Genomic DNA, 26,193 nt, shown 5'->3' with positions numbered 1-26,193 from the left:
ACACCGCCACCCAGTTTAGTGTCATCTGCAAACTTGGAGATATTACTCTCAATTCCTTCATCTAAATCATTGATGTATATTGTAAATAGCTAGGTTCCCAGCACTGAGCCCTGCGGCACTCCACGAGTCACTGCCTGCCATTCTGAAAAGGACCCGTTTATCCTGACTCTCTGCTTCCTGTCTGCCAACCAGTTCTGTATCCACGTCAATACATTATCCCCAATACCATGTGCTTTAATTTTGCACGTCAATCTCTTGTGTGGGACCTTGTCAAAAGCCTTTTGAAAGTCCAAATACACCACATCCACTGGTTCTCCCTTGTCCACTCTACTAGTTACATCCTCAAAAAATTCTAGAAGATTTGTCAAGCATGATTTCCCTTTCATAAATCCATGCTGACTTGGACCAATCCTGTCACTGCTTTCCAAATGTGCTGCTATTTCATCTTTAATAATTGATTCCAACATTTTGCCCACTACTGATGTCAGGCGAACCAGTCTATTATTCCCCGTTTTCTCTCTCCCTCCTTTTTTAAAAAAAGTGGTGTTACATTAGCTACCCTCCAATCCATAGGAACCGATCCAGAGTCTATAGACTGTTGGAAAATGATCACCAATGCATCCACTATTTCTAGGGCAACTTCCTTACTTCAGTACTCTGGGATGCAGACTATCAAGCCCCAGGGATTTATCGGCCTTCAATCCCATCAATTTCCCTAACACAATTTCCTGAAGTTCCTCCTTCTCGCTAGACTCTCGGTCCCCTAGTATTTCCGGAACGTTATTTGTGTCTTCCTTCGTGAAGACAGAATCAACGTATTTGCTCAATTGGTCTGCAATTTCTTTGATCCTCATTATAAATTCACCTAATTCTGACTGCAAGGGACCTACTTTTGTCTTCACTATTTTTTTTTCTCTTCACATATCTATAGAAGCTTTTGCAGTCCGATTTTATGTTCCCAGCAAGCTTGCTCTTATTTTCCCCCTCTTAATTAAACCATTTGTCCTCCTCTGCTGAATTCTAAATTTCTCCCAGTCCTCAGGTTTGCTGCTTTTTCTGGCCAATTTATATGCCTCTTCCTTGGATTTAACACTATCCCTAATTTCCCTTGTTAGCCACAGTTGAGCCACTTTCCCCGTTTTATTTTTACTCCAGACAGGGATGTACAATTGTTGAAGTTCATCCATGTGCTCTTTAAATGTTTGCCATTGCCTATCCACCATCAACCCTTTAAGTATCATTTGCCAGTCTATTCTAGCCAATTCACGTCTCATACCATCAAAGTTACCTTTCCTTAAGTTCAGGACCCGAGTCTCTGAATTAACTGTGTCACTCTCCATCTTAATAAAGAATTCTACCATATTATGGTCACTCTTCCCCAAGGGGCCTCGCACAACAAGATTGCTAATTAATCCTTTCTCATTACACATCACTCAGTCTAGCCCACCAAGAGAGGGGGATGTTCTGGACTTAGTATTAGGGACTGAAACTGGGCAGGTGGGAGGGGTATCAGTGGGACAGCATGTTGGTGCTAGTGATCATAATTCAGTTAGATTTAGGGTAGTTATGGAAAAGGACAAAGATAGACCAGGAATAAAAGTTCTCATTGGGGAAAAGCCAATTTTACTAAGCTGAGATGTGATTTAGCGAAAGTGGACTGGAAACAGCGACTTGAAATGGTGCGAGATTGGGAAATGTTGGTGTTCAGAGGGATCTTGGTGTCCTTATACACGAATCACAAAGTTAATATGCAGGTACAGCAAGCAATTAAGAAAGCAAATGGTATGTCGGCCTTTATTACAAGAGGATTTGAGGATAAGAATAAAGATGTCTTACTGCAATTATATTGGATCCTGGTGAGACTGCAGCTGAGTATTGGGTACAGTTTTGGCTGCTTAGCTAAGGAAGGATGTACTTGACATTGAGGATGGCAACAAAGGTTCACCAGACTGAATTCCTGGGATGGGGGGATTGTCCAATGAGGAGAGATTGAGTCGACTAGGCCTATATTCTTTAGAGTTTAGAAGAATGAGAAGTGATCTCATTGAAACATAGAAAATTCTTACAGGGCTTGACAGGGTAGATGCAGGGAGGATGTTTCCTTTGGCTTAGGAGTCGAGAATCAGGGGTCACAGTCTCAAAATAACAGGTTGGCCATTTAGGACTGAGATGAGGAGAAACTTCTTCACTCAGAGGGTGGTGAATCTTTGGAATTCTCTACCCCAGAAAACTGTGCAAGCTCAGTGTAGAGATCGTGAGATTTTTGTATATAAAGGGAATCGAGGGATATGGGAATAGTGCAGGAAAGTGGAGTTGAGGTAGAAGATCAGCCATGATCTCACTGAATGGCGGAGCAGGCTCGAGGGGCCGAATGGCATACTACTGCTCCTAATTCTTATGTTCTTATGTTGAAGGTAAATCAGTCTCAGAGCAGTGGGAGGTATTCAAGGAGGAGATAATGAGGGTTCAGAGGAAGTATGTTACCTTAAAGAAAAAGGGTAGGACTAATAAATCTAGAGCCCCCTGGATGTCAACATAAGAAATAGGAGCAGGAGTCGGCCATAAGGTCCCTCGAGCCTGCTCCACCATTCAATAAGATCATGGCTGATCATCGACCTCAACTCCACTTTCCCGCCTGATCTCCATATCCCTTGATTCACCTAGAGTCCAAAAATCTATCTGTCTCAGCCTTGAATAGACTGAGCACCCACAGCCATCTGGGACAGAGAATTCCAAAGATTCACAACCCTCTGAGTGAAGAAACTCCTCATCTCTGTCTTAAATGGCCTACGCCTTATCCTGAGACAGTGCCCCCGAGTTCTAGACACTCCAGGCAGGGGAATCAACCTCTCGGCATCTAACCTGTCAGTCTCCTTCAGAACCTTGTATGTTTCAATGAGATCACACCTCATTATTCTAAACTCAAGTGTATAGGCTCATTCTACACAATCTCTCATCATAAGACAGCCCACTCATCCCAGGAATCAATCGAGTGAACCTTTGTTCACCGTCTCCAAGCCAAGTATTTCTTTCCTTCGATAAGGAGACCAAAACTGTGCACAGTACTCCAGGTGTGGTCTCACCAAAGCCCTGTACAATTGTAGCAAGACTTCCTTACTCTTATACTCCAACCCATTGCAATAAAGGACAACATAGCATTTGTCTTCCTTATTGCTTGCGTACCTGCTCGCTCACTTTCTGTGTTTCTTGCACGAGGACACCCAAATCTCTCTGAACACCAACATTTAAAAGTTTCTCACCATTTAAAAGATATTGTTTTTCTATTGTTCCTACCAAAGTGATTAACCTCACATTTCCCGACATTATACTCCATCTGCCACCTTACTGCCCACTCACATAGTCTATCGATATATCGTGTGTTCTCACAGCTTGTGTGTCCCACCTAGTTTTGTATCCTCAGCAAAGTTGGATACATTACACTCGGTCAATTCATCTCGGTCATTAATCATAAAATCATCAAAATTTACAGCATGGAAGGAGGCCATTTCAGCCCATCGTGTCCGTGCCGGCCGACAGAGCTATCCAGCCTAATCCCATTCTCCAGCTCTTGGTCCGTAGCCCAGTAGGTGACGGCACTAAGTGCACGTCCAAGTATTTTTTAAATGTGGTGAGGGTTTCTGCCTCTACCATCCTTCAGACAGTGAGCTCCAGACCCCCACCATCCTCTGGGTGAAGAAATTTCCCTTTGTATCTCCTCTAAACCAATTACTTTAAATCTATGCCCCCTGGTTGTTGACCCCTCTGCCAAGGGAAACGGGTCCTTTCTATCCAGGCCCATCATAATTTTATACATTTCAATCAGGTCTCCCCTCAGCCTCTTCTGTTCCAAAGAAAACAGACCCAGCATCTCCAATCTTTCCTCATAGCCAAAATTCTCCAGTCCAGGCACCATTCTTGTAAATCTCCTCTGCAACCTTTCCAGTACAATCACATCTTTCCTGTAATGTGGTGACCAGAACTGCACACAGTATTCCAGCTGCGGCCTAACCAGTTCAAGCATAACCTCCTAGCTCTTGTATTCCATGCCTCGATTAATAAAGGCAAGTATTCCATCTGCCTTCTTAACCACCTTATCTACCTGGCCTGCCACCTTCAGGGATCTGTGAACCTGCACTCCAAAGTCCCTTTGTTCCTCTACACTTTTCAGTGTCGTACCACTTAATGTGTATTCCCTTGCCTGGTTAGACCTCCCCAAATGCATGACCTCACACTTATCCAGATTGAATTCCATTTGCCACTGGTCTGCCCACCTGACCAGTACATTGATATCTTCCTGCAGTCTGCAGCTTTCTTCTTAATTCTCAACCACACAGCCTATTTTAGTGTCACCTGGAAACTTCTTAATCATATCCCAACATTAATATATACCACAAAAAACAAGGGACCCAGCACTGAGCCCTGCGGAACCCCACTGGATAAAGCCTTCCAGTCACAAAAACACCCATCAACCATTACCCTTTGCTTCCAGCCTGAGCCAATTTTGGATCCAACTTGCTACTTTGCCCTGGATCCCATGGGCTTTTACTTTCGTGACCTGTCTGCCATGTGGGACCTTATGAAAAGCTTTGCTAAAATCCATATACTCTAAATCATACGCACTACCCTCATCGACCCTCCTTGTTACCTCCTCTCAAAATTCAATCAAGTTAGTCAGACACAACCTTCCCTTAACAAATCCATGCTAACTGTCCTTGATCCATATCTTTCCAAATGAAGATTTATCCTGTCCCTCAGGAATTTTTCCAATAATTTTCCCACCACTGAGGTTCCGGGGTGATGTCAGGAAGCACTTCCTCACACAAATGGTGAGAATCTGTTTCTCTTGGCTCGAGAGTCTAGAACTAAGGGTTATAGTCTCAGGATACAGGCTCGGCCAGTTAGGACTGAGCTGATGAGAAATTTCTGCACTCAGGGTCGTGAATCTTTAGAATTCTCTACCAGAGGACTGTGGATGCTGAGTCGTTGAGTATATTCAGGGCTGAGATAGAAAGTTGTTTGGACACTAAAGGAATCGAGGGATATGGGGATAGTGAGATGTAGCATTGCAGCAAGGAAGATGGAGAAGAGCGTTGGTGCAATGACACAGCCTTGCTTCTCCCTGGTCCGTACATGAACTGGGTCTGTGGTGGATCCATTGGTCAGGATCACGGCTTGCATGTTATCATGAAGCAAGTGGAGGATGGTGACACATTTTTGAGGACAGCCGAATTTGTAGAGTACACTCCATAATCCCTCACGGTTGACGGTGTCAAAGGCCTTGGTCAGGTCAATGAGGGTTGAACCAACCCCACAGTCAGACACCAATCTCCTCCCATGTGATATAAACCAACCCTTGTCACTGACACCAAGTGCACTGGGAAAATATGTTAAAGGGTAAGACTAGAAATTCAGTGGCAAACATTGAAGGAGATATTTCATAACTCTCAGCAAAGTATTCAAGTGAGAAATAAAGATGCTAAGAGAAGGATGAACCATCTCTGGCTAACTAAGGAAGTAAAGGATGGTATTAAATTGAAAAAAAAAGGATTACAATGTTGCGAAAGACAGTGGGAGGCCAGAGGATTGGGAAACTTTTAGAAACCAGGAAAGGACGACTAAAAAAATGATAAAGCAGAGAAGATAGATGAGAGCAAACTAGCAAGAAATATAAAAACAGACAGTAAAAGTTTCTACAGACATATAAAAAGGAAACTAGTATCTAAAGTAAACATTGGTCCCTTAGAGGATGACATTGGAGAATTAATAATGGGAAACACGGAAATGGCAGAGACTTTCAACAAATATTTTGTATCAGTCATCACAGTAAAGGATTCTAAAAACATCCCAACAGTTGATTATCAAGGAGCTATTGGGTGTGGGGGGGGGGGGGGCAGTGGGAAGACTTAAAATAGTCACCATCACTAGAGATAAAGTACTAAGCAAACTAATGGGACTAAAGGTGGACAAGTCCCCTGGACATGATGACATGCATCCTAGGGTCTTAAAAGAAGTGGCCGCAGAGATAGTGGATGCACTGGTTGTAATCTACCAAAATTCCCTGAATTCTGGAGAGGTCCTAGCGGACTGGAAAACAGCAAATGTTACACCCCTATTTAAGAAAGAAGGAAGACAGAAAGCAGGAAACTATAGACCAGTTAGCCTACCATCTGTCATTGGGAAAATACTGGAGTCCATCATTAAGGAAGTAGAGCAGGACATTTAGAAAATCATATTGCAGTCAAGCAGAGTCAGCATGGTTTTATGAAAGGGAAATCATGTTTGACAAATTTGCTGGAGTTGTTTGAGGATGTAAAAAGCAGAGTGGATAAAGGAGAACCAGTTGATGTCGTATATTTGGATTTCCAGAAAGCATTCCATATGGTGCCACACAAAATATTACTGCACAAGCTTAGAGCTCTCGGGGTTGGGGGTAATATATTAGCATGGATAGAGGATTGGCTCACTGACAGAAAACAGAGTGTCGGGATAAATGGGTCATTTTCGGGTTTGCAAACTGTAACTAGTGGAGTTGTTTATACGGATTCTTTTCCCTCAATCTGTTTCAGCGAATACACTGACTCGAACACTTTAAAGTATAGTTCAGACTAACTTTATTCAGGCTTCATCGATGAAGTGTCTTGCTCTGATAAAGGGGCACCGACTCCATGAGTCTGTCGAATCCACCAGAGCAAGCAAAAATCATTACAAAAACATTACATTTATACAGTTCTTGATCGGTACAACCCCTTTTCATTGTCCTATCACATCAACTACCGTGGCATAGATACAAGCTAAACCAGTCATTTACACAATAAAGCAAGCAATTCCCTAATCGTGAGTGAAGATTAAGTCATCTCCAGCTTATTTGTTTTGCAGGCAAGGAAGGCACAGTTCTGCTTCTCTGGGTATTCCCACAGTTTAGCTCCTACATCTGTTGCTACATTCCCATGATCAGACGCTTCCTCAAGGTTGTTTTACAAGAACAAGTCACTCATTGTTCTCCCCTATAGTGAGATCTGAAGAGTCAGCAATAACCATGAGCTGCCATTTTAGAAAGAGTTAATACATTTGAAATTAGTACGGATAATACATATAAAGTTGGTAGCTACATTGATAGATTTTCAGGGTGCTGCAGGGATCAGTGCTGGGGCCTCAACTATTTCAATTTATATTAATGAGTTGTTTGAAGGGACCGAGTGTAACGCAGCCAAATTTTCTGATGATACAAAGATAGGCGGGAAAGCAAGTTGTGAGGAGGACGCAAAGAATCTACAAAGAGAGAGACTCAGTGAGTGGGGAAAAATCTGGCAGATGGATATAATGTGGTAAAATGTCAGGTCATCGCCTTTGGTAGGAAAAATAAAAGTAAATTATTTAAATGGGGACGATTACAAAATGCTGCAGTACAGAGGGATCTGGGGGTTCTTGTACATGAAACTCAAAGTTAGCATGCAGGTACAGCAAGTAATCAGGAAGGCAAATCAAATGCTGGCCTTTATTGCAAGGGGAATGGAGTATAAAAGTAGGGAAGTCCTGCTACAGCTGTACAGGGTATTGGTAAGACCACACCTGGAGTACTGCGCACAGTTTTGGTCTGGACTTGTCTCCATTCCCGTGCCGAGGGGATTGCTGCACCAGACGGAGGGGCAACATTTGGGGACACTGATTCCCCACCAATTCCCATTCCCCTTCTTTCTGGTGGATAATGGAGGGGCCACTGTGTAATGTGCAAGTTAGTAAGAATTGTCAGCAAGCTCTTTCTAATTGGAGATTTTATTCAGTGGAAACTTTCACACACAATTGTAGATTTTGAAAGAAGAGTAAAATTTTATTATTTTTTTGCAAACTAAATTTCTGTTGAGTCACTAAACTAAGGGGAAAGATAACACAGTGTTTCTCAAATGGACACTGCATCCCCGAGAACACAATCAGCAATATATCCAGAATATTAAAGTCCAGCCCAGTTATAGGGTTATTATCAGCAGAAACAAACCCAACTGTCAGAATGAACATGGTTCAGTCGGGATGTGATTAACAGCAGCAATAACAGCAGATTCCAACCCCTGCAGTCACTTGTGAACTCGTTGGTGTCTCAGCAGGGTGGATGACCGAGTGAATCGCTTCCCACACTCAGAGCATGTGAATGGCCTCTCCCCAGTGTGAACTCGCTGGTGTGTCAGCAGGGTCGATGATCGAGTAAATCGTTTCCCACACTCTGAGCAGGTGAATGGCCTCTCCCCAGTGTGAACTCGCTGGTGTATCAGCAAGTTGGAGGATTGATTGAATCGCTTCCCACACTCAGAACAGGTGAACGGCCTCTCCCCAGTGTGAACTCGCTGGTGTTGCAGCAAGGTGGATGAACGAGTGAATCGCTTCCCACATTCAAAGCAGGTGAACGGCCTCTCCCCAGTGTGAACTCGCTGGTGTGTCAGCAAGGTGGATGACCGAGTGAATCGCTTCCCACACTCGGAGCAGGTGAACGGCTTCTCCCCAGTGTGAACTCGCTGGTGTTTCAGCAGGTTGGATGACTGATTGAATCGCTTCCCACACTCAGAGCAGGTGAACGGTCTCTCCCCAGTGTGAACTCGCTGGTGAGCTACAAGCTGGGATGAACAAGTGAATCCCTTCCCACACACTGGACAAGTGAACGGCCTCGCCCCAGTGTGAACTCGCTGGTGTTTCAGCAGGTCGGATGACTGATTGAATCGGTTCCCACACTCAGAGCAGGTGAATGGTCTCTCCCCAGTGTGAACTCGCTGGTGAGTTACAAGGTGCGATGACGTAATGAATCCCTTCCCACACTCAGAGCAGGTGAACGGCCTCTCCCCAGCATGAAATCGCTGGTGTGTCAGCAGATAAGATGACCGAGTGAATCCCTTCCCACACTCGGAGCAGGTGAATGGCTTCTCCCCAGTGTGATTGCGTCGATGAATTTCCAGCGCAGACGGTGATCTGAATACCTTCCCACAGTCCCCACATTTCCATGGTTTCTCCATGGTGCGGGTGTCCTTGTGACTCTCCAGATTGGACGATCAGTTGAAGCCTCGCCCACACACACAACACGTTTACACTTTGGCCCCGCTGTGAATGGTGCGATGTTTTTTCAGGCTGTGTAACTGGTTAAAGCTCTTTCCACAGTCAGTGCACTGGAACACTGTCACTCGGGTGTGTGTGTCTCGGTGCTTTTCCAGTCACACTGATGTTTGAAATCTTTTCCCACAGGCAGAACAGACAAACATTTCTCCTTCCACTTTCAAAGGCCGATGATATTCAGGTCCTGATGAATCGATTGACTCCGTCAGATCTTAACATGATGTTTGGTTTGTGTTTCCTGTCTGAAAATCTCCCCTTCTAATACGCTGTAAAAGGAGATAACAAAACTCATCACTGTCAGTACAAGACAGAAATTCAGAATAGACAAATCTAGTTTCCATGGAACATTCTTTCCTCTCTTGTTCTTCCAAAGCTGTCAATCCCTGCCCCACACATTGTCCCTCCTGCTGTGCTGAAGTCCAAACCCATCGCACGTCTTTAGACATAGAAAATAGGTGCAGGAGTAGGCCACTCGGTCCTTCGAGCCTGCACCACCATTCAATAAGATCATGGTTGATCATTCCCTCAGTACCCCTTTCCTGTTTTCTCTCCATACCCCTTGATCCCTTAAGCTGTAAGGGCCATATCTAACTCACTCTTGAATATATCCAATGAACTGCCTTCAACAACTCTCTGCGGCAGAGAATTCCACAGGTTAACAACTCTCTGAGTGAAGAAGTTTCTCCTCATCTCAGCCCTAAATGGCTTACCCCTTATCCTAAGACTGTGTCCCCTGGTTCTGGACTTTCCCAACATCGGGAACATTCTTCCTGCATCTAACCTGTCCAGTCCCATCAGAATCTTACACGTTTCGATGAGATCCCCTCTCATCCTTTCAACTCCAGTGAATAAACGCCCAGTTGATCCAGTCTCTCCTCATATGTCAGTCCAGCCATCCCGGGAATCAGTCTGGTGAACCTTTGCTGCACTCCCTCAACAGCAAGAACGTCCTTCCTCAGATTAGGAGACTAAAACTGAACACAATATTCCAAGTGAGGCCTCACCAAGGCCCTGTACAACTGCAGTAAGACCTCCCTGCTCCTATACTCAAATCCCCTCGCTATGAAGGCCAACATACCATTTGCCTTCTTCACTGCCTGCTGTACCTGCATGCCCCTGCATGCCCACTTTGTGACTGATGAACCATGACACCCAGGTCTCGGTGCACCTCCCCTTTTCCTAATCTGCCACCATTCAGACAATATTCTGCCTTCGCGTTTTTGTCCCCAAAGTTGTTAACCTCACATTTATCCATATTATACTGCATCTGCCATGCATTTGCCCACTCACCTAACCTGTCCAAGTCACCCTGCAGCCTCTTAGCATCCTCCTGACAGCTCACACCGCCACCCATAAAAACATAAGAATTAGGAACAGGAGTAGGCCATCTAGCCCCTCGAGCCTGCTCCGCCATTCAACAAGATCATGGCTGATCTGGCCGTGGACGCAGCTCCACTTACCCGCCCGCTCCCCATAACCCTTAATTCCCTTATTGGTTAAAAATCTATCTATCTGTGATTTGAATACATTCAATGAGCTAGCCTCAACTGCTTTCTTGGGCAGAGAATTCCACAAATTCACAACCCTCTGGGAGAAGAAATTCCTTCTCAGCTCGGTTTTAAATTGGCTCCCCCGTATTTTGAGGCTGTGCCCCCTAGTTCTAGTCTCCCCGACCAGTGGAAACAACCTCTCTGCCTCTATCTTGTCTATCCCTTTCATTATTTTAAATGTTTCTATAAGATCACCCCTCATCCTTCTGAACTCCAGTGAGTAAAGACCCAGTCTACTCAATCTATCATCATAAGGTAACCCCCTCATCTCCAGAATCAGCCTAGTGAATCGACTCTGTACCCCCTCCAAAGCTAGTATATCCTTCCTTAAGTAAGGTGACCAAAACTGCACGCAGTACTCCAGGTGCGGCCTCGCCAAAACCCAGTTTAGTGTCATCTGCAAACTTGGAGATATTACACTCAATTCCTTCATCTAAATCATTAATGTACATTGTAAAGAGCTGGGGTCCCAGCACTGAGCCCTGCGGCACTCCACTAGTCACTGCCTGCCATTCTGAAAAGGATCCATTTATTCCGACTCTTTGCTTCCTGTCTGCCAACCAGTTCTCTATCCACATCAGTACATTACCCCCAATACCATGTGCTTTGATTTTGCACACCAATCTCTTGTGTGGGACCTTGTCAAAAGCCTTTTGAAAGTCCAAGTACACCACATCCACTGGTTCTCCCTTGTCCACTCTGCTAGTTACATCCTCAAAAAATTCCAGAAGATTCATCAAGCATGATTTCCCTTTCATAAATCCATGTTGACTTGGACCGATCCTGTCACTGCTTTCAAAACGTGCTGCTATTTCAAACTTAATGATTGATTTCAACATTTCCCCACTACTGATGTCAGGCTAACCAGTCTATTTAAAAAAAAAAAAAAGTGGTGTTACATTAGCAACCCTCCAGTCCATGAGAACTGATTTAGAGTCGACAGACTGTTGGAAAATGATCACCAATGCATCCACTATTTCTAGGACAACTTCCTTACTTAAGTACTCTGGGATGCAGACTATCAAACCCCGGGGATTTATCAGCCTTCAATCCCATCAATTTCCCTCACACAATTTCCCGTCTAATAAGGATATCCTTCAGTTCCTCCTTCTCACTAGACCCTCGGTCCCCTAGTATATCTGGAAAGTTATTTGTGTCTTCCTTTGTGAAGACAGAACCAAAGTATTCATTCAATTGGTCAGCCATTTCTTTGTTCCCCATTATAAATTCACCTGAATCCGACTGCAAGGGACCTACTTTTGTCTTCACTAATCTTTTTCTATTCACATATCGAAAGAAGCTTTTGCAGTCAGTTTTTATGTTCCCGGTAAGCTTCCTCTCGTACTCTATTTTCCCCCTCTTAATTAAACCCTTAGTCCTCCTCTGCTGAATTCTAAATTTCTCCTAGTCCTCAAGTTTGCTGCTTTTTCTGGCCAATTTATATGCCTCTTCCTTGGATTTAACACTATCCTTAATTTCCCTTGTTAGCCATGGTTGAGCCACCTTCCCCATTTTATTTTTACTCCAGACAGGGATGTACAATTGTTGAAGTTCATCCATGTGATTTTTAAATGTTTGCCATTGCCTATCCACCGTGAACCCTTTAAGTATCATTTGCCAGTCTATTCTAGCCAATTCACGCCGTCGAAGTTACCTTTCCTTAAGTTCAGAACCCTAGTTTCTGAATTAACTGTGTCACTCTCCATCTTAATAAAGAATTCTACCATATTATAGTCACTCTTCCCCAAGAGGCCTCGCACAACAAGATTGCCAATTAGTCCTTTCTCATTACACATCGCCCAGTCTAGGATGGCCAGCTCTCTAGTTGGTTCCTCGACATATTGGTCTCGAAAACCATCTCTAATACACTCCAGGAAATCCTCCTCCACCGCATTGCTTCCAGTTTGGTTAGCCCAATCAATATGTAGATTAAAGTCCCCCATGATAACTGCTGTACCTTTATTGCACACATCCCTTATTTCTTGTTTGATGCTGTCCCCAACCTCACTACTACTATTTGGTGGTCTGTACACAACTCCCACTACCGTTTTCTGCCCTTTGGTATTCCGCAGCTCCACCCATACCGATTCCACATCATCCAAGCTAATGTCCCTCCTTACTATTGCATTAATTTCCTCTTTAACCAGCAACGCAACCCCGCCTCCTTTTCCTGTCTATCTATCCTTCCTAAATGTTGAATACCCCTGGATGTTGAGTTCCCAGCCTTGGTCACCTTGGAGCCATGTCTCCGTGATGCCAATTACAACATATCCGTTAACTGCTATCTACGCAGTTAATTCGTCCACCTTATTCCGTATACTCCTCGCATTGAGGCACAGAGCCTTCATGCTTGCCTTTTTAACACATTTTGCCCCTTTAGAATTTTGCTGTAATGTGGTCCTTTTTGTTTTTTGCCTTGGATTTCTCTGCCCTCCACTTTTACTATTCTCCTTTCTATCTTTTGCTTCTGCCTCCATTTTATTTCCCTCTGTCTCCCTGCATAGGTTCCCATCCCCCTGCCATATTAGTTTAACTCCTCCCCAACAGCACGAGCAAACACTCTCCCTTGGACATTGGTTCTGGTCCTGTCCAGGTGCAGACCGTCTGGTTTGTACTGGTCCCACCTCCCGCAGAACCAGTTCCAATGTCCCAGGAATTTGAATCCCTCCCTTCTGCACCACTTAAATAAAGGAGACTACAAAGGTATGAGGGCAGAGTTGGCTAAAGTGGACTGAGAAAATAGATTAAAGTATTGGACGGTTGATGAACAATGGCGTACATTTAAGGAGATATTTCACAACTCACAAGAAAAATATATTCCATTGAGGAGGAAAGGGTGTAAAAGAAAAGATGGCCATCTGTGGGTAACTAAAGAAAGAAAGGATGGTATCTAATTAAAAACAAGGGCATACAAAGTGGCCAAAACTAGCTGGAGGACAGAAGATTGGGAAGCTTTTAAAAGCCAGCAAAGAATGACTAAAAAAAATGATTAAGAAAGGGAAGATAGACTATGAAAGTAAACTAGCACGAAATATAAAAATAGATAACAAGAGTTTCTATAGGTATATAAAAAGGAAAAGAGTGGCTAAAGTAAATATTGGTCCCTTGGAGGACAAGACCGGGGAATTAGTAATGGGGAACATGGAGATGGCAGAAACTCTGAACAAATATTTTGTATCAGTCTTTACAGTAGAGGACACTCAAAATATCCCAACAGTGGATCATCGAGGAGCTATGGGAGGTGGGTGAGAGGGTGGGGGAGGAACTTAACACAATCACAATCACTAAGGAGGTGATACTCAGTAAGATAATGGTACTAATGATGGATAAATCCCCTGGATCTGATGGCTTGCATCCTAGGGTCTGAAGAGAAGTAGCGGCAGGGATAGTGGATGCATTGGTTGTAATTTACCAAAATTCCCTGGATTCTGGTGAGGTCCCAGCAGATTGGAAAACTGCAAATGTAACACCCCTATTTAAAAAAAGGAGGCAGACAAAAAGCAGGAAACTATAAACCAGTTAGCCTAACATCTGTGGTTGGGAAAATGTTGGAGTCCATTATTAAAGAAGCAGTAGCAGGACATTTGGAAAAGCTTAATTCAGTCAGGCAGAGTCAGCATGGATTTATGAAGGGGAAGTCATGTTTGACAAATTTGCTGGAATTTTTTGAGGATGTAACAAACAGGGTGGATAAAGGGGAACCAGAAGATGTGGTGTATTTGGACTTCCAGAAGGCATTTGCCAAGGTGCCACATAAAAGGTTACCGCACAAGATAAAAGTTCACAGGGTTGGGGGTAATATTAGCATGGATAGAGGATTGGCTAACTTACAGAAAACAGAGAGTCGGGATAAATGGTTCATTCTCGGGTTGATAATTAGTAACTAGTGCGGTGCCACAGGGATCAGTGCTGGGACCCCAACTAATTACAATCTGTATTAACGACTTGGATGAAGGGACAGAGTGTAATGTAGCCAAGTTTGCTGACAGTACAATGGGAGGAAAAGCAATGTGTGAGGAGGATACAAAAAAACTGCAAAAGGACAGACAGACAGGCTAAGTGAGTGGGCAAGAATTTGGCAGTTGGAGTAGAATGTTGGAAAATGTGAGGTTATGCACCTTGGCAGAAAAAAAAAAAAATCGAAAAGCAAGTTATTATTTAAATTGAGAAAAATTGTAAAATGCTGCAGTACAGCGGGACCTGGGGAGCCTGATGCATGAAACACAAAAGGATAGTATGCAGGTACAGCAAGTGATCAGGAAGGCCAATGGAATCTTGGCCTTTATTGCAAGGGGGATGGAGTATAAAAGCAGGGAAGTCTTGCTAGTTATTGGGGTATTGGTGAGGCCACACCTGGAATACTGCGTACAGTTTTGGTTTCCAGATTTAAGAAAGGATATACTTGCTTTGGAGGCAGTTCAGAGAAGGTTCACTAGGTTGATTCTGGAGATGAGGGGATTGACTTATGAGGAAAGGTTGAGTAGATTGGGCCTCTACTCATTGGAATTCAGAAGAATGAGAGGTGATCTTATTGAAACGTATAAGATTATGAGGGGGCTAGACAAGGTGGATGCAGAGAGGATGTTTCCACTGGTGGGGGAGACTAGAACTAGGGGGCATAATATTAGAATAAGGGTCCACCTATTTAAAACTGAGATGAGGAAGAATTTCTTCTGAGGGTTGTAAATCTGTGGAATTCACTGCCTCAGAGAGCTGTGGAAGCTGGGTCATTGAATAAATTTAAGACAGAGATATAGACAGTTTCTTAACCAATAAAGGAATAAGGGGTTATGGAGAGCGGACAGGGGAGTGGACCTGAGTCCATGATCGTATTAAATGGCGGAGCAGGCTCCAGGGGTTGGATGGCCTACTCCTGCTCCTATTATGTTCTTATGTTCGTTACTAATTCAATAAAGTAGTTATGAATTAGATTGTTTGTCCAACGTCCAATACTCGATGAGCAGAAATTTTCTCCAAATATTGGGAAGACCGAAGCCATTATCTTTGGTCCCCGCCACAAACTGCGTTCCCTAACCACTGACTCCATCCCTCTCACTGGCATCAATCTGAGGGTGAACAAGACTGTTCGCAACCTAGGTGTCATATTTGACCCTGAAATGAGTTTCGAGCCACATATCTGCGGCATAATTAAAACTGTCCTTTTCCGCCTCCGTAACATTGCTCGCTTCAGGCCCTACCTCAGCTCTTCTGCTGCTGAAACCCTCATCCATACCTTAGTTACCTCGAGACTTGACTACTCCAACTCACTCCTGGCTGGCCTCCCACATTCTACACAACGTAAACTTGAGGTCATCCAAAACTCGACACCCCATGTCCTAACTCGCACCAAGTCACGATCACTCATCACCCCTGTGCTCGCTGACCTACACTGGCTCCTGGTTAAACGCCTCGATTTCAAAATTCTCACCCTGTTTATAAATCACTCTTTTTCAGCCTCACAACCCGACGAGACGTCTGCGCTCCTCAAATTCTGCCCTCTTGAACATCCCTCATTATAATCGCTCCACTAGCGGTGGCTGTGCCCTCAGCTGCCTGGGCCCCAAGCTCGGGAACTCCCTCCCTAAACCTCTCCCCCTCTCTTTTCTCCTTTAAGATGCTCCTTAAAACCTATCTCTTTAAACCAGCTTTTGGTCATCTGCCTTAATTTCTCCTTTTGTGTCTGGGTGTTAAATGTATGTGTTGTGTCTGTAACGCTGCTGTGAAGCCCTTGGGACGTGTTGCTCCGTTAAAGGCGCTATATAAATACAAGTTGTGATTCTAGCAATGGACAGTTTGTCAGCCCGGGGAGGGACAAAGCCTGTCCGACTCACCAACCAATCAGCGTCCTGCAGCCCCGTGACGTCACTGTCCCCAGCAGATCCTGCCCCAAGATGGCGGCCGTTGCCCCAGGGCCTGTCACCAGGAGAAAGCCCCACAGCTGCCGGGGGCCCCGCTCAGGGCAAACGTTTAGAAAGTGTGTTTAGAAAGCCTCTCCGCTGATTCCAAGGCTCCCCTGCGCCACAGCCCACCCCCCCTCCCCCAAGAGTCCCGGGCAATCCACCCCTGCCGATTCCGTTAGACCACAGCCATGTGATGTGCGCAGCGCCTGAGTGGCGGGAGGTTCCGACCAATAGGGAGTGAGTGGGCGGCGCCTGGAGGACCAAGCGCGCAGCAGGTCCTCCAACAAATCCGGGGTCCCGAGCGATGGGGCTTCAGAAGAGCTTCACTCAGCATCAGTGCTGTACCTGCCCTGGGAGTGTTTGATGCGACAGTGTAGAGGGAGCTTTATACTGTATCTAACACGTGCTGTACCTGCCCTGGGAATGTATCATAGAAATTTACAGCACAGCAGGAGGCCATTTCGGCGCATCGTATCTGCGCCGGCCGACCAAGAGATATCCGGTCTAATCCCACCTTCCAGCTCTTGTTCTGTATCCCTGCAGGTTACGGCACTTCAAGTGCACATCCAAGTATTTTTTAAATGTGATGAGGGTTTCTGCCTCAACCACCCTTTCAGGCAGTGAGTTCCAGACCTCCACCACTCTTTGGGTGAAATTTGCCCTCATATCTCCTCTAAACCTCGTACCACTTACTTTAAATCTATGTCCCCTGATTGTTGACCCCTCCGCCAAGGGAAACAGGTCCTTCCTATCCAGGCCTCTCATAATCTTATACCCCTCAATCAGGTCTCCCCTCAGCCTCCTCTGTTCCAAAGAAAACAGACCCAGCATCTCCAATCTTTCCTCATCACCAAAATTCTCCAATCCAGGCACCATTCTCGTAAATCTCCTCTGCACCCATTCCAGTGCAATCACATCTTTCCTGTATTGTGGTGACCAGAACTGCACACAGTACTCCAGCTGCAGCCTGACCAGTGTTTTATATAGTTCAAGCATAACCTCCCAACTCTTGTATTCCATGCCTCGACTAATAAAGGCAAGTATTCCATATGCCTTCTTAACACCTTATCTACCTGGCCTGCTACCTTCAGGGATCTGTGGACCTGCACTCCAAGATCCCTTTGTTCCTCTACACTTTTCAGTGTTGCACCACTTAATGTGTATTCCCTTACCTTGTTAGCCCTCCCCAAATGTACTACCTCACACTTATCCAGATTGAATTCCATTTGCCACTGTTCTGCCCACCTGACCAGTAAATTCATATCTTCCTGCAGTCCGCAGTTTGCTTCTTCATTATCAACCGCACAGCCTATTTTAGTGTCATCTGCAACTTCTTAATCATACCCCCAACATTCAAGTCCAAGTCATTGATATATAACACAAAAAGCACAGGACCCAGCACTGAGCCCTGTGGAACCCCACTGGACACAGCCTTCCAGTCACAAAAACACCCATCAACCATTACAATTTGCTTCCTGCTTCTGAGCCAATTTTGTATCCAACTTGCCATTTTGCCCTGGATCCCATGGGCTTTTACTTTCGTGACCGGTCTGCCAAGTGGAAAATTGGCCAGGACACCAGGATAACCCCCTGCTCTTCTTCGAAATAGTGCCATGAGATATTTCATGTCAACCTGAGAGCAGACGTGACCTCGGTTTTATCTCTCATCCAAAAGACAGTTTTTGATGAGGTCCTGATGAATCAAGTTTCTGTCACATCTTAACTTGATGTTTGGTCTGAGTCTCATGTTCTCCAAAGCTGTAAATCTCAATCCCACACACTCTCCCTCCTCCCTGTGCAGAAATCCAAACCCATCGCACCATCTCCAACTATTTTTTCTCTGCTTCCAGTTTTTTCCCTCCCCTGAAGGTGCTGACTCTGTCTGGGTGCCTGTGCTCTCGTCACCTTTTTATACACTCTGACCCTCCCTATCTATCTGTAATATCTCCCTGTTTTGGTGATGGGCTCTCCCTGACCACTCACCATTTCACCACCTTAGACAGATGCTCCCAGACTGTCACCATTTCAGGGAACCATACAGCACAGGAGACCAATCGGCCCATCGAGCCTGTCCGACTCACTGAAAGAGCCGCTCCCTGCACCTACCCCAAAACACCAGAACATTTCCCCTTTGAAACATTCATCGTTTTGAAAGTTATTATTGATGAACTTTTCAAAGTGTGGAGCCCAGAATGGGGCCCAAGCCTCAATATGTGAGGTGTAACTAGTGACTGATAAAGGTTGACCATAATCAGCTTGTTGTTGTACTCTATACTGCTATTAATCCTGGAACAGATTGATCAGCTGACCCCGCCCCTCACAGGTTTGTGGTCACCTTTAAATTGGACCATTTGCTTCAGAAAGTCTCCCATTTTTCTTGCTTCCAGAATACATTGAGTGTGGGTGTCCCTGGGAGCCTGAGGCCCTGTCCCCGCGGGCGGCCCAAAGCCGGGCCCAGCCTCTGGCCTGTTACTGGGCCCTGGGCCCTACACCAGGGGTTTATGAAGCTCACCAGCCCCACTCGCGGCTCCAATTCCTGCCCCGCGCCGACAACCCACCGTCTCGTGTCCCACATCATCCGGGCCCCACCGACTGTCGCCGCCGCCGCTCCGGGCTCAGCCCCGCCCCTCGCACACTCCGATTGGTTGGAGGACCGCCCGCCCGCTCGGTCCTCCAGCCCCGCCCCCGCTCTTCCTATTGGCCCGGAGCCGCCGTCAATCACCCGGGCAGTCTGAGCTGAGCATGCGCGGTGGTCCGGCTGTGTCTGAGGCAGCGGCTGAGAGATGGGCGGAGGGAGCGGGTTAATAAACCCCGGGGGGACGCGGGCTTCACACACACCGAGTGCGGGCCCAGGCCCCGCCCGCCCGAGACACCACACTCCGCATTACCCGCTTCACACACACCCGCTGTGGGCCTCAGGCCCCGAACAACAACCTGCGGCTCCGGCCTTTCCCCGAGCGGGGGGCAGCTGCCCATGTGGGGCTGTCCGGGGAGGTGGGCTCTGGGCCCAGTGGGACCAACAATTGCCCATGTGGGGCTGTCCGGGGAGGTGGGCCCTGGGCCCAGTGGGACCAACAATTGCCCATGTGGGGCTGTCCGGGGAGGTGGGCCCTGGGCCCAGTGGGACCAACAATTGCCCATGTGGGGCTGTCCGGGGAGGTGGGCCCTGGGCCCAGTGGGACCAACAATTGCCCATGTGGGGCTGTCCGGGGAGGTGGGCCCTGGGCCCAGTGGGACCAACAATTGCCCATGTGGGGCTGTCCGGGGAGGTGGGCCCAGTGGGACCAACAATTGCCCATGTGGGGCTGTCCGGGGAGGTGGGCCCAGTGGGACCAACAATTGCCCATGTGGGGCTGTCCGGGGAGGTGGGCTCTGGGCCCAGTGGGACCAACAATTGCCCATGTGGGGCTGTCCGGGGAGGTGGGCTCTGGGCCCAGTGGGACCAACAATTGCCCATGTGGGGCTGTCCGGGGAGGTGGGCTCTGGGGGAGATTAGATTGTTAAACACACTCTGTCCACACAATGTAAGTTTGTTTTAGGAACAAGTATTTACAGATTTTTATTTGTTCCAGGATGTGGCCGTTGCTGGTAAGGCCAGCATTTATTGCCTGTCCCTAATTACACTGGAGAAGGTGGTAGTGAGCTGCCTACTTGAACCGCTGCAGTCCGTGTGGTGGAGGCACTCCCACAGTGCTGTTGGGGAGGGAGTTCCAGGAATTTGACCCAGTGACGATGAAGGAACGACGATATATGACCAAGTCAGGATGATGCGTGACTTGGAGGGGAACTTGCAGATGATGGTGTTCCCATTCGCCTGCTGCCCTTTTCCTTCTAGGTGGTAAAAGTCATGGGACTGGTTTGGTGGCAGGTTCCCTTCCATAAGAACAGAAGAATTAAGAGCAGGAGTCTGCCATACGGCCTTTCGAGCCTGATGCGCCATTCAATAAGACCATGGCTGATCTTCGACCTCAACTTGAAACATAGGTGCAGCAGTAGGCCATTTGGTCCTTTGAGCCTGCACCACCATTCAATAATATCATGGCTGATCATTCCCTCAGTACCCAGATAGGGAATGGAAGACCAGCAGGAAGAGCATTGCAAGGAAGGTAGTGCAGGGGTCCCCTGTGGTCATCTCCCTGCAAAACAGATACACCGCTTTGGGTACTGTTGGGGGGGGGGGGGGGGGGGGATGACTCATCAGGGGAGGGCAGCAGCAGCCAAGTTCATGGCACCGTGGCTGGCTCTGTTGCACAGGGGGGCAGGAAAAAGAGTGGGATAGTGATAGGGGATTCAATTGTGAGGGGAATAGATAGGCGTTTCTGCGGCCGCAACCGAGACTCCAGGATGGTATGTTGCCTCCCTGGTGCAAGGGTCAAGGATGTCTCGGAGCGGGTGCAGGACATTCTAAAAAGGGAGGGAGAACAGCCAGTTGTCGTGGTGCACATTGGTACCAACGATATAGATTTAAAAAAAAGGGATGAGGTCCTACGAAACGAATTTAAGGAGCTAGGAGCTAAATTTAAAAAATAGGACCTGAAAAGTAGTAATCTCGGGATTGCTACCAGTGCCACGTGCTAGTCAGAGTAGGAATCGCAGGATAGCGCAGATGAATACTTGGCTTGAGCAGTGGTGCAGCAGGGAGGGATTCAAATTCCTGGGGTATTGGAACCGGTTCTGGGGAGGTGGGACCAGTACAAACCGGACGGTCTACACCTGGGCAGGATCGGACCCAATGTCCCAGGGAGAGTGTTTGCTAGTGCTGTTGGGGAGGAGTTAAACTAATATGGCAGGGGGATGGGAACCAATGCAGGGAGACAGAGGGAAACAAAAAGGAGACAAAAGCAAAAGACAGAAAGTAGATGAGGAAAAGTGGAGGGCAGAGAAACCCAAGGCAAAGAACAAAAAGGGCCACTGTACAGCAAAATTCTAAAAGAACAAAGCGTGTTAAAAAACAAGCCTGAAGGCTTTGTGTCTTAATGCAAGGAGTATCTGTAATAAGGTGGATGAATTAACTGTGCAAATAGATGTTAACAAATATGATGTGATTAGGATTACAGAGACGTGGCTCCAGGATGATCAGGGCTGGGAACTCAATATCCAGGGTTATTCAACATTCAGGAAGGATACAATAAAAGGAAAAGGAGGTGGGGTAGCATTGCTGGTTAAGGAGGAGATTAATGCAATTGTAAGGAAGGACATTAGCTTGGATGATGTGGAATCTATATGGGTAGAGCTGCAGAACACCAAAGGGCAAAAAACGTTAGTGGGAGTTGTGTACAGACCTCCAAACAGTAATGATGTTGGGGAGGGCATCAAACAGGAAATTAAGGTTGCATGCAATAAAGGTGCAGCAGTTATAATGGGTGACTTTAATATGCACATAGATTGGGCTAACCAAACTGGAAGCAATACGGTGGAGGAGGATTTCCTGGAGTGCATAAGGGATGGTTTTCTAGACCAATATGTCAAGGAGCCAACTAGGGGGGAGGCCATCTTAGACTGGGTGTTGTGTAATGAGAGAGGATTAATTAGCAATCTCGTTGTGCGAGGCCCCTTGGGGAAGAGTGACCATAATATGGTGGAATTCTGCATTAGGATGGAGAATGAAACAGTTAATTAAAGACCATGGTCCAGAACTTAAAGAAGGGTAACTTTGAAGGTATGAGGCGTGAATTGGCTAGGATAGATTGGCGAATGATACTTAAGGGGTTGACTATGGATGGGCAATGGCAGACATTTTTAGAGACTGCATGGATGAACTACAACAATTGTACATTCCTGTCTGGCATAAAAATAAAAAAGGGAAGGTGGCTCAACCGTGGCTATCAAGGGAAATCAGGGATAGTATTAAAGCCAAGGAAGTGGCATACAAATTGGCCAGAAATAGCAGCGAACCCGGGGACTGGGAGAAATTTAGAACTCAGCAGAGGAGGACAAAGGGTTTGATTAGGGCAGGGAAAATGGAGTACGAGAAGAAGCTTGCAGGGAACATTAAGACAGATTGCAAAAGTTTCTATAGATATGTAAAGAGAAAAAGGTTAGTAAAGACAAACGTAGGTCCCCTGCAGTCAGAATCAGGGGAAGTCATAACGGAGAACAAAGAAATGGTGGACCAATTGAACAAGTACTTTGGTTCGGTATTCACTAAGGAGGACACAAACAACCTTCCGGATATAAAAGGGGTCGGAGGGTCTAGTAAGGAGGAGGAACTGAGGGAAATCCTTATTAGTCGGGAAATTGTGTTGGGGAAATTGATGGGATTGAAGGCTGATAAATCCCCAGGGCCTGATGGACTGCATCCCAGAGTACTTAAGGAGGTGGCCTTGGAAATAGCGGCTGCATTGACAGTCATTTTCCAACATTCCATTGACTCTGGATCAGTTCCTATGGAGTGGAGGGTAGCCAATGTAACCCCACTTTTTAAAAAAGGAGGGAGAGAGAAAGCAGGGAATTATCGACCGGTCAGCCTGACATTGGTAGTGGGTAAAATGATGGAATCAATTATTAAGGATGTCATAGCAGCGAATTTGGAAAGAGGTGACATGATAGGTCCAAGTCAGCATGGATTTGTGAAAGGGAGATCATGCTTGACAAATCTTCTGGAATTTTTTGAGGATGTTTCCAGTAAAGTGGACAAGGGAGAACCAGTTGATGTGGTATATTTGGACTTTCAGAAGGCTTTCGACAAGGTCCCACACAAGAGATTAATGTGCAAAGTTAAAGCACATGGGATTGGGGGTAGTGTGCTGACATGGATTGAGAACTGGTTGTCAAACAGGAAGCAAAGAGTAGGAGTAAATGGGGACTTTTCAGAATGGCAGGCAGTGACTAGTGGGGTACCGCAAGGTTTTGTGTTGGGGCCCCAGCTGTTTACACTGTACATTAATGATTTAGACGAGGGGATTAAATGTATCTCCAAATTTGCGGATGACACTAAGTTGGGTGGCAGTGTGAGCTGCGAGGAGAATGCTATGAGGCTGCAGAGTGACTTGGATAGGTTAGGTGAGTGGGCAAATGCATGGCAGATGAAGTATAATGTGGATAAATGTGATGTTATCCACTTTGGTGGTAAAAACAGAGAGACAGACTATTATCTGAATGGTGACAGATTAGAAAACGGGGAGGTGCAACGAGACCTGGGTGTCATGGTACATCAGTCATTGAAGGTTGGCATGCAGGTACAGCAAGCGGTTGAGAAAGCAAATGGCATGTTGGCCTTCATAGCGAGGGGATTTGTGTACAGGGGCAGGGAGGTGTTGCTCCAGTTGTACAGGGCCTTGGTGAGGCCACACCTGGAGTATTGTGTACAGTTTTGGTCTCCTAATCTGAGGAAGGACATTCTTGCTATTGAGGGAGTGCAGCGAAGGTTCACCAGACTGATTCCCGGGATGGCGGGACTGACCTATCAAGAAAGACTGGATTAACTGGGCTTGTATTCACTGGAGTTCAGACGAATGAGAGGGGACCTCATCGAAACGTTTAAAATTTTGACGGGGTTAGACAGGTTAGATGCAGGAAGAATGTTCCCAATGTTGGGGAAGTCCAGAACCAGGGGTCACAGTCGAGGGATAAGGGGTAAGCCATTTAGGACTGAGATGAGGCGAAACTTCTTCACCCAGAGAGTGGTGAACCTGTGGAATTCTCGACCACAGAAAGTTGTTGAGGCCAACTCACTAAATATATTCAAAAAGGAGTTAGATGAAGTCCTTACTACTAGGGGGATCAAGGGGTATGGCGAGAAAGCAGGAATGGGGTACTGAAGTTGCATGTTCAGCCATGAACTCATTGAATGGCGGTGCAGGCTAGAAGGGCCGAATGACCTACTCCTGCACCTACTTTCTATGCTTCTATACCCCTTTCCTGCTTTCTCTCCATACCCTTTGATCCCTTTAGCCGTAAAGGCCATATCTAACTCATTCTTGAATATATCCAATGAACTGGCATCAACAACTCTCTGCGGCACGGAATTCCACAGGTTAACAACTCTCTGAGTGAAGAAGTTTCTTCTCATCTCAGTCCTAAATGGCCTACCCCTTATCCTAAGACTGTGTCCCCTGGTTCTGGACTTCCCCAACGTCGGGAACATTCTACCCGTGTCGAGGAAATATTTAGCTTAAATTAACTCAGGCGGAGACTTTCAGAATTGCACTTCGAGAGAATTTTATTTTAAAAAGCGAGATATCTCGGAGAGCCTGCTTGGACCGTACCAAGGCAGAAAACTCTGTTGTACAAGCAAATTGTCCCTATCTTTATACAGAAATAGAATACAGAAATAGAAAAGGAATCTTATTCATTCGTTCCGTGAGTACAAAGGTCGTCTCGGGACGCACACACTCTATCTGTCCTTGCATAGTTTCTCCCTATTCACAGTCTGATAAGCAGAATATCAGGAGACTCCCTTTTAATACCAAATAGTCATTTAATTACATTTCTAAGTTTCAAGGCTAAAAAATGTGGGTGTTGTTCTAGTCCTATTATTTCTTCAAATATAGCAAAAACAGAATTTAACCCTTCCCTTTACCATAAGTCATAGATTCATAGATTCTTTCTTCCACAATTCCCTCCTTGTTGATTTTTTAATTATTTTTAGATCAACACAATTTCCTATATTCTCTTCTTGCTCAAAAGGGGGTTCATACCCTTCAAGATAGGGTCGCATTTTGAGATATTCGTCTTCATCAACCTTTTCCTCTAAGCAACTTAACCTTCCTTTCATGCACACACTTTTCCTTTTTATTTCAGAGATCAGGCCTATTACTTGACTAATTACATTTTTTAATTTTATCAATAAAAGAAGCATAACCACACCTACGATTACTATGGGTGTATAGCAAGCTTCAGTACTGCTGTAGCCCACCAGTGATGTACTGTCAAAGAGGTGACTTAGTCTGCGATTCTCACTAGCTGCCCCTTCTTGTAACTCATTTCGACTCTAAATTGGTGGATGTCTCTGCCTTGCTTTGACAGAGCTTCCTCAATTTTCTTGTCATTCCGTATCAAATTGTGCAGTCTGGTCAGATTAATTACGGTGGGGGTAAGGGTTCAATCTTGTGCATGGACAGATATTTTTCTACATTTTGCCATTGCCCGAAGGTATAAGTTCTTTTTTCTTCAGGGTCATACAGGGTGTAGACTCCTTTCACGCATTTATTAATGGGGAGCCTATACAGAATTCCATCCAGATAGACAGGTTTATTTCCTGTCATACAGATCTCATTCTGTCCAATTTCCGTAATATCAGTGTCATTTGTTAGCTTTAATTCCCATTTACATACTCCAATGGAGTGCTGCAGTGAGCATGGTTCGTGTATGGCGGTCTGATAGGGACATACCATTCCGAATGGCCACCTAGCACATCCCCTCTGGTGATGTGTCATATTCTTCTCATCCACCCAATCTCCTTTAAATTCTGGGTACCAGAAGTTCTGTCCAAACAGCTGGGGCATTACTTGGAACTGACACCAAATTTATTTTCGTGTCTTACTTACTATCTCTCCAGTAACGTTACATCCTTTTGAATTACAACTGGTATATCTTTTTTGAGGGTTAATGGTTAAATTAAGAAGCTTATCCCTTTTGTTAATTTCCAGCAACCTTTCCCATGTGTTAGCATGGAAGGATAATATTTTCCTTTCTAACTCGGCTCTTAA

General features: G+C 45.8%; 1 protein-coding gene across 1 annotated transcript in view; it reads right to left on the bottom strand.

Moving 5' to 3' along the window:
* Positions 1-6,594: 6,594 nt before the first annotated feature.
* Positions 6,595-26,193, bottom strand: part of LOC139243877 (zinc finger protein 271-like) — a 54,708-nt gene continuing 35,109 nt past the window's right edge. Inside the window, exon 3 of the mRNA XM_070870888.1 lies at positions 6,595-8,939. Within this exon, the coding sequence (XP_070726989.1) occupies positions 8,070-8,939 (870 nt within the window). The 3' untranslated portion in view covers positions 6,595-8,069. The remainder of the gene's footprint in view (positions 8,940-26,193) is intronic.

Source organism: Pristiophorus japonicus, unplaced genomic scaffold (assembly GCF_044704955.1).
Source record: "Pristiophorus japonicus isolate sPriJap1 unplaced genomic scaffold, sPriJap1.hap1 HAP1_SCAFFOLD_190, whole genome shotgun sequence".
In the NCBI taxonomy this organism is placed as follows: Eukaryota; Metazoa; Chordata; class Chondrichthyes; family Pristiophoridae; genus Pristiophorus; species Pristiophorus japonicus.
The sequence above is the reverse complement of the archived record's forward strand: the minus strand, read 5'-3'. Positions and strand labels throughout refer to the sequence as shown.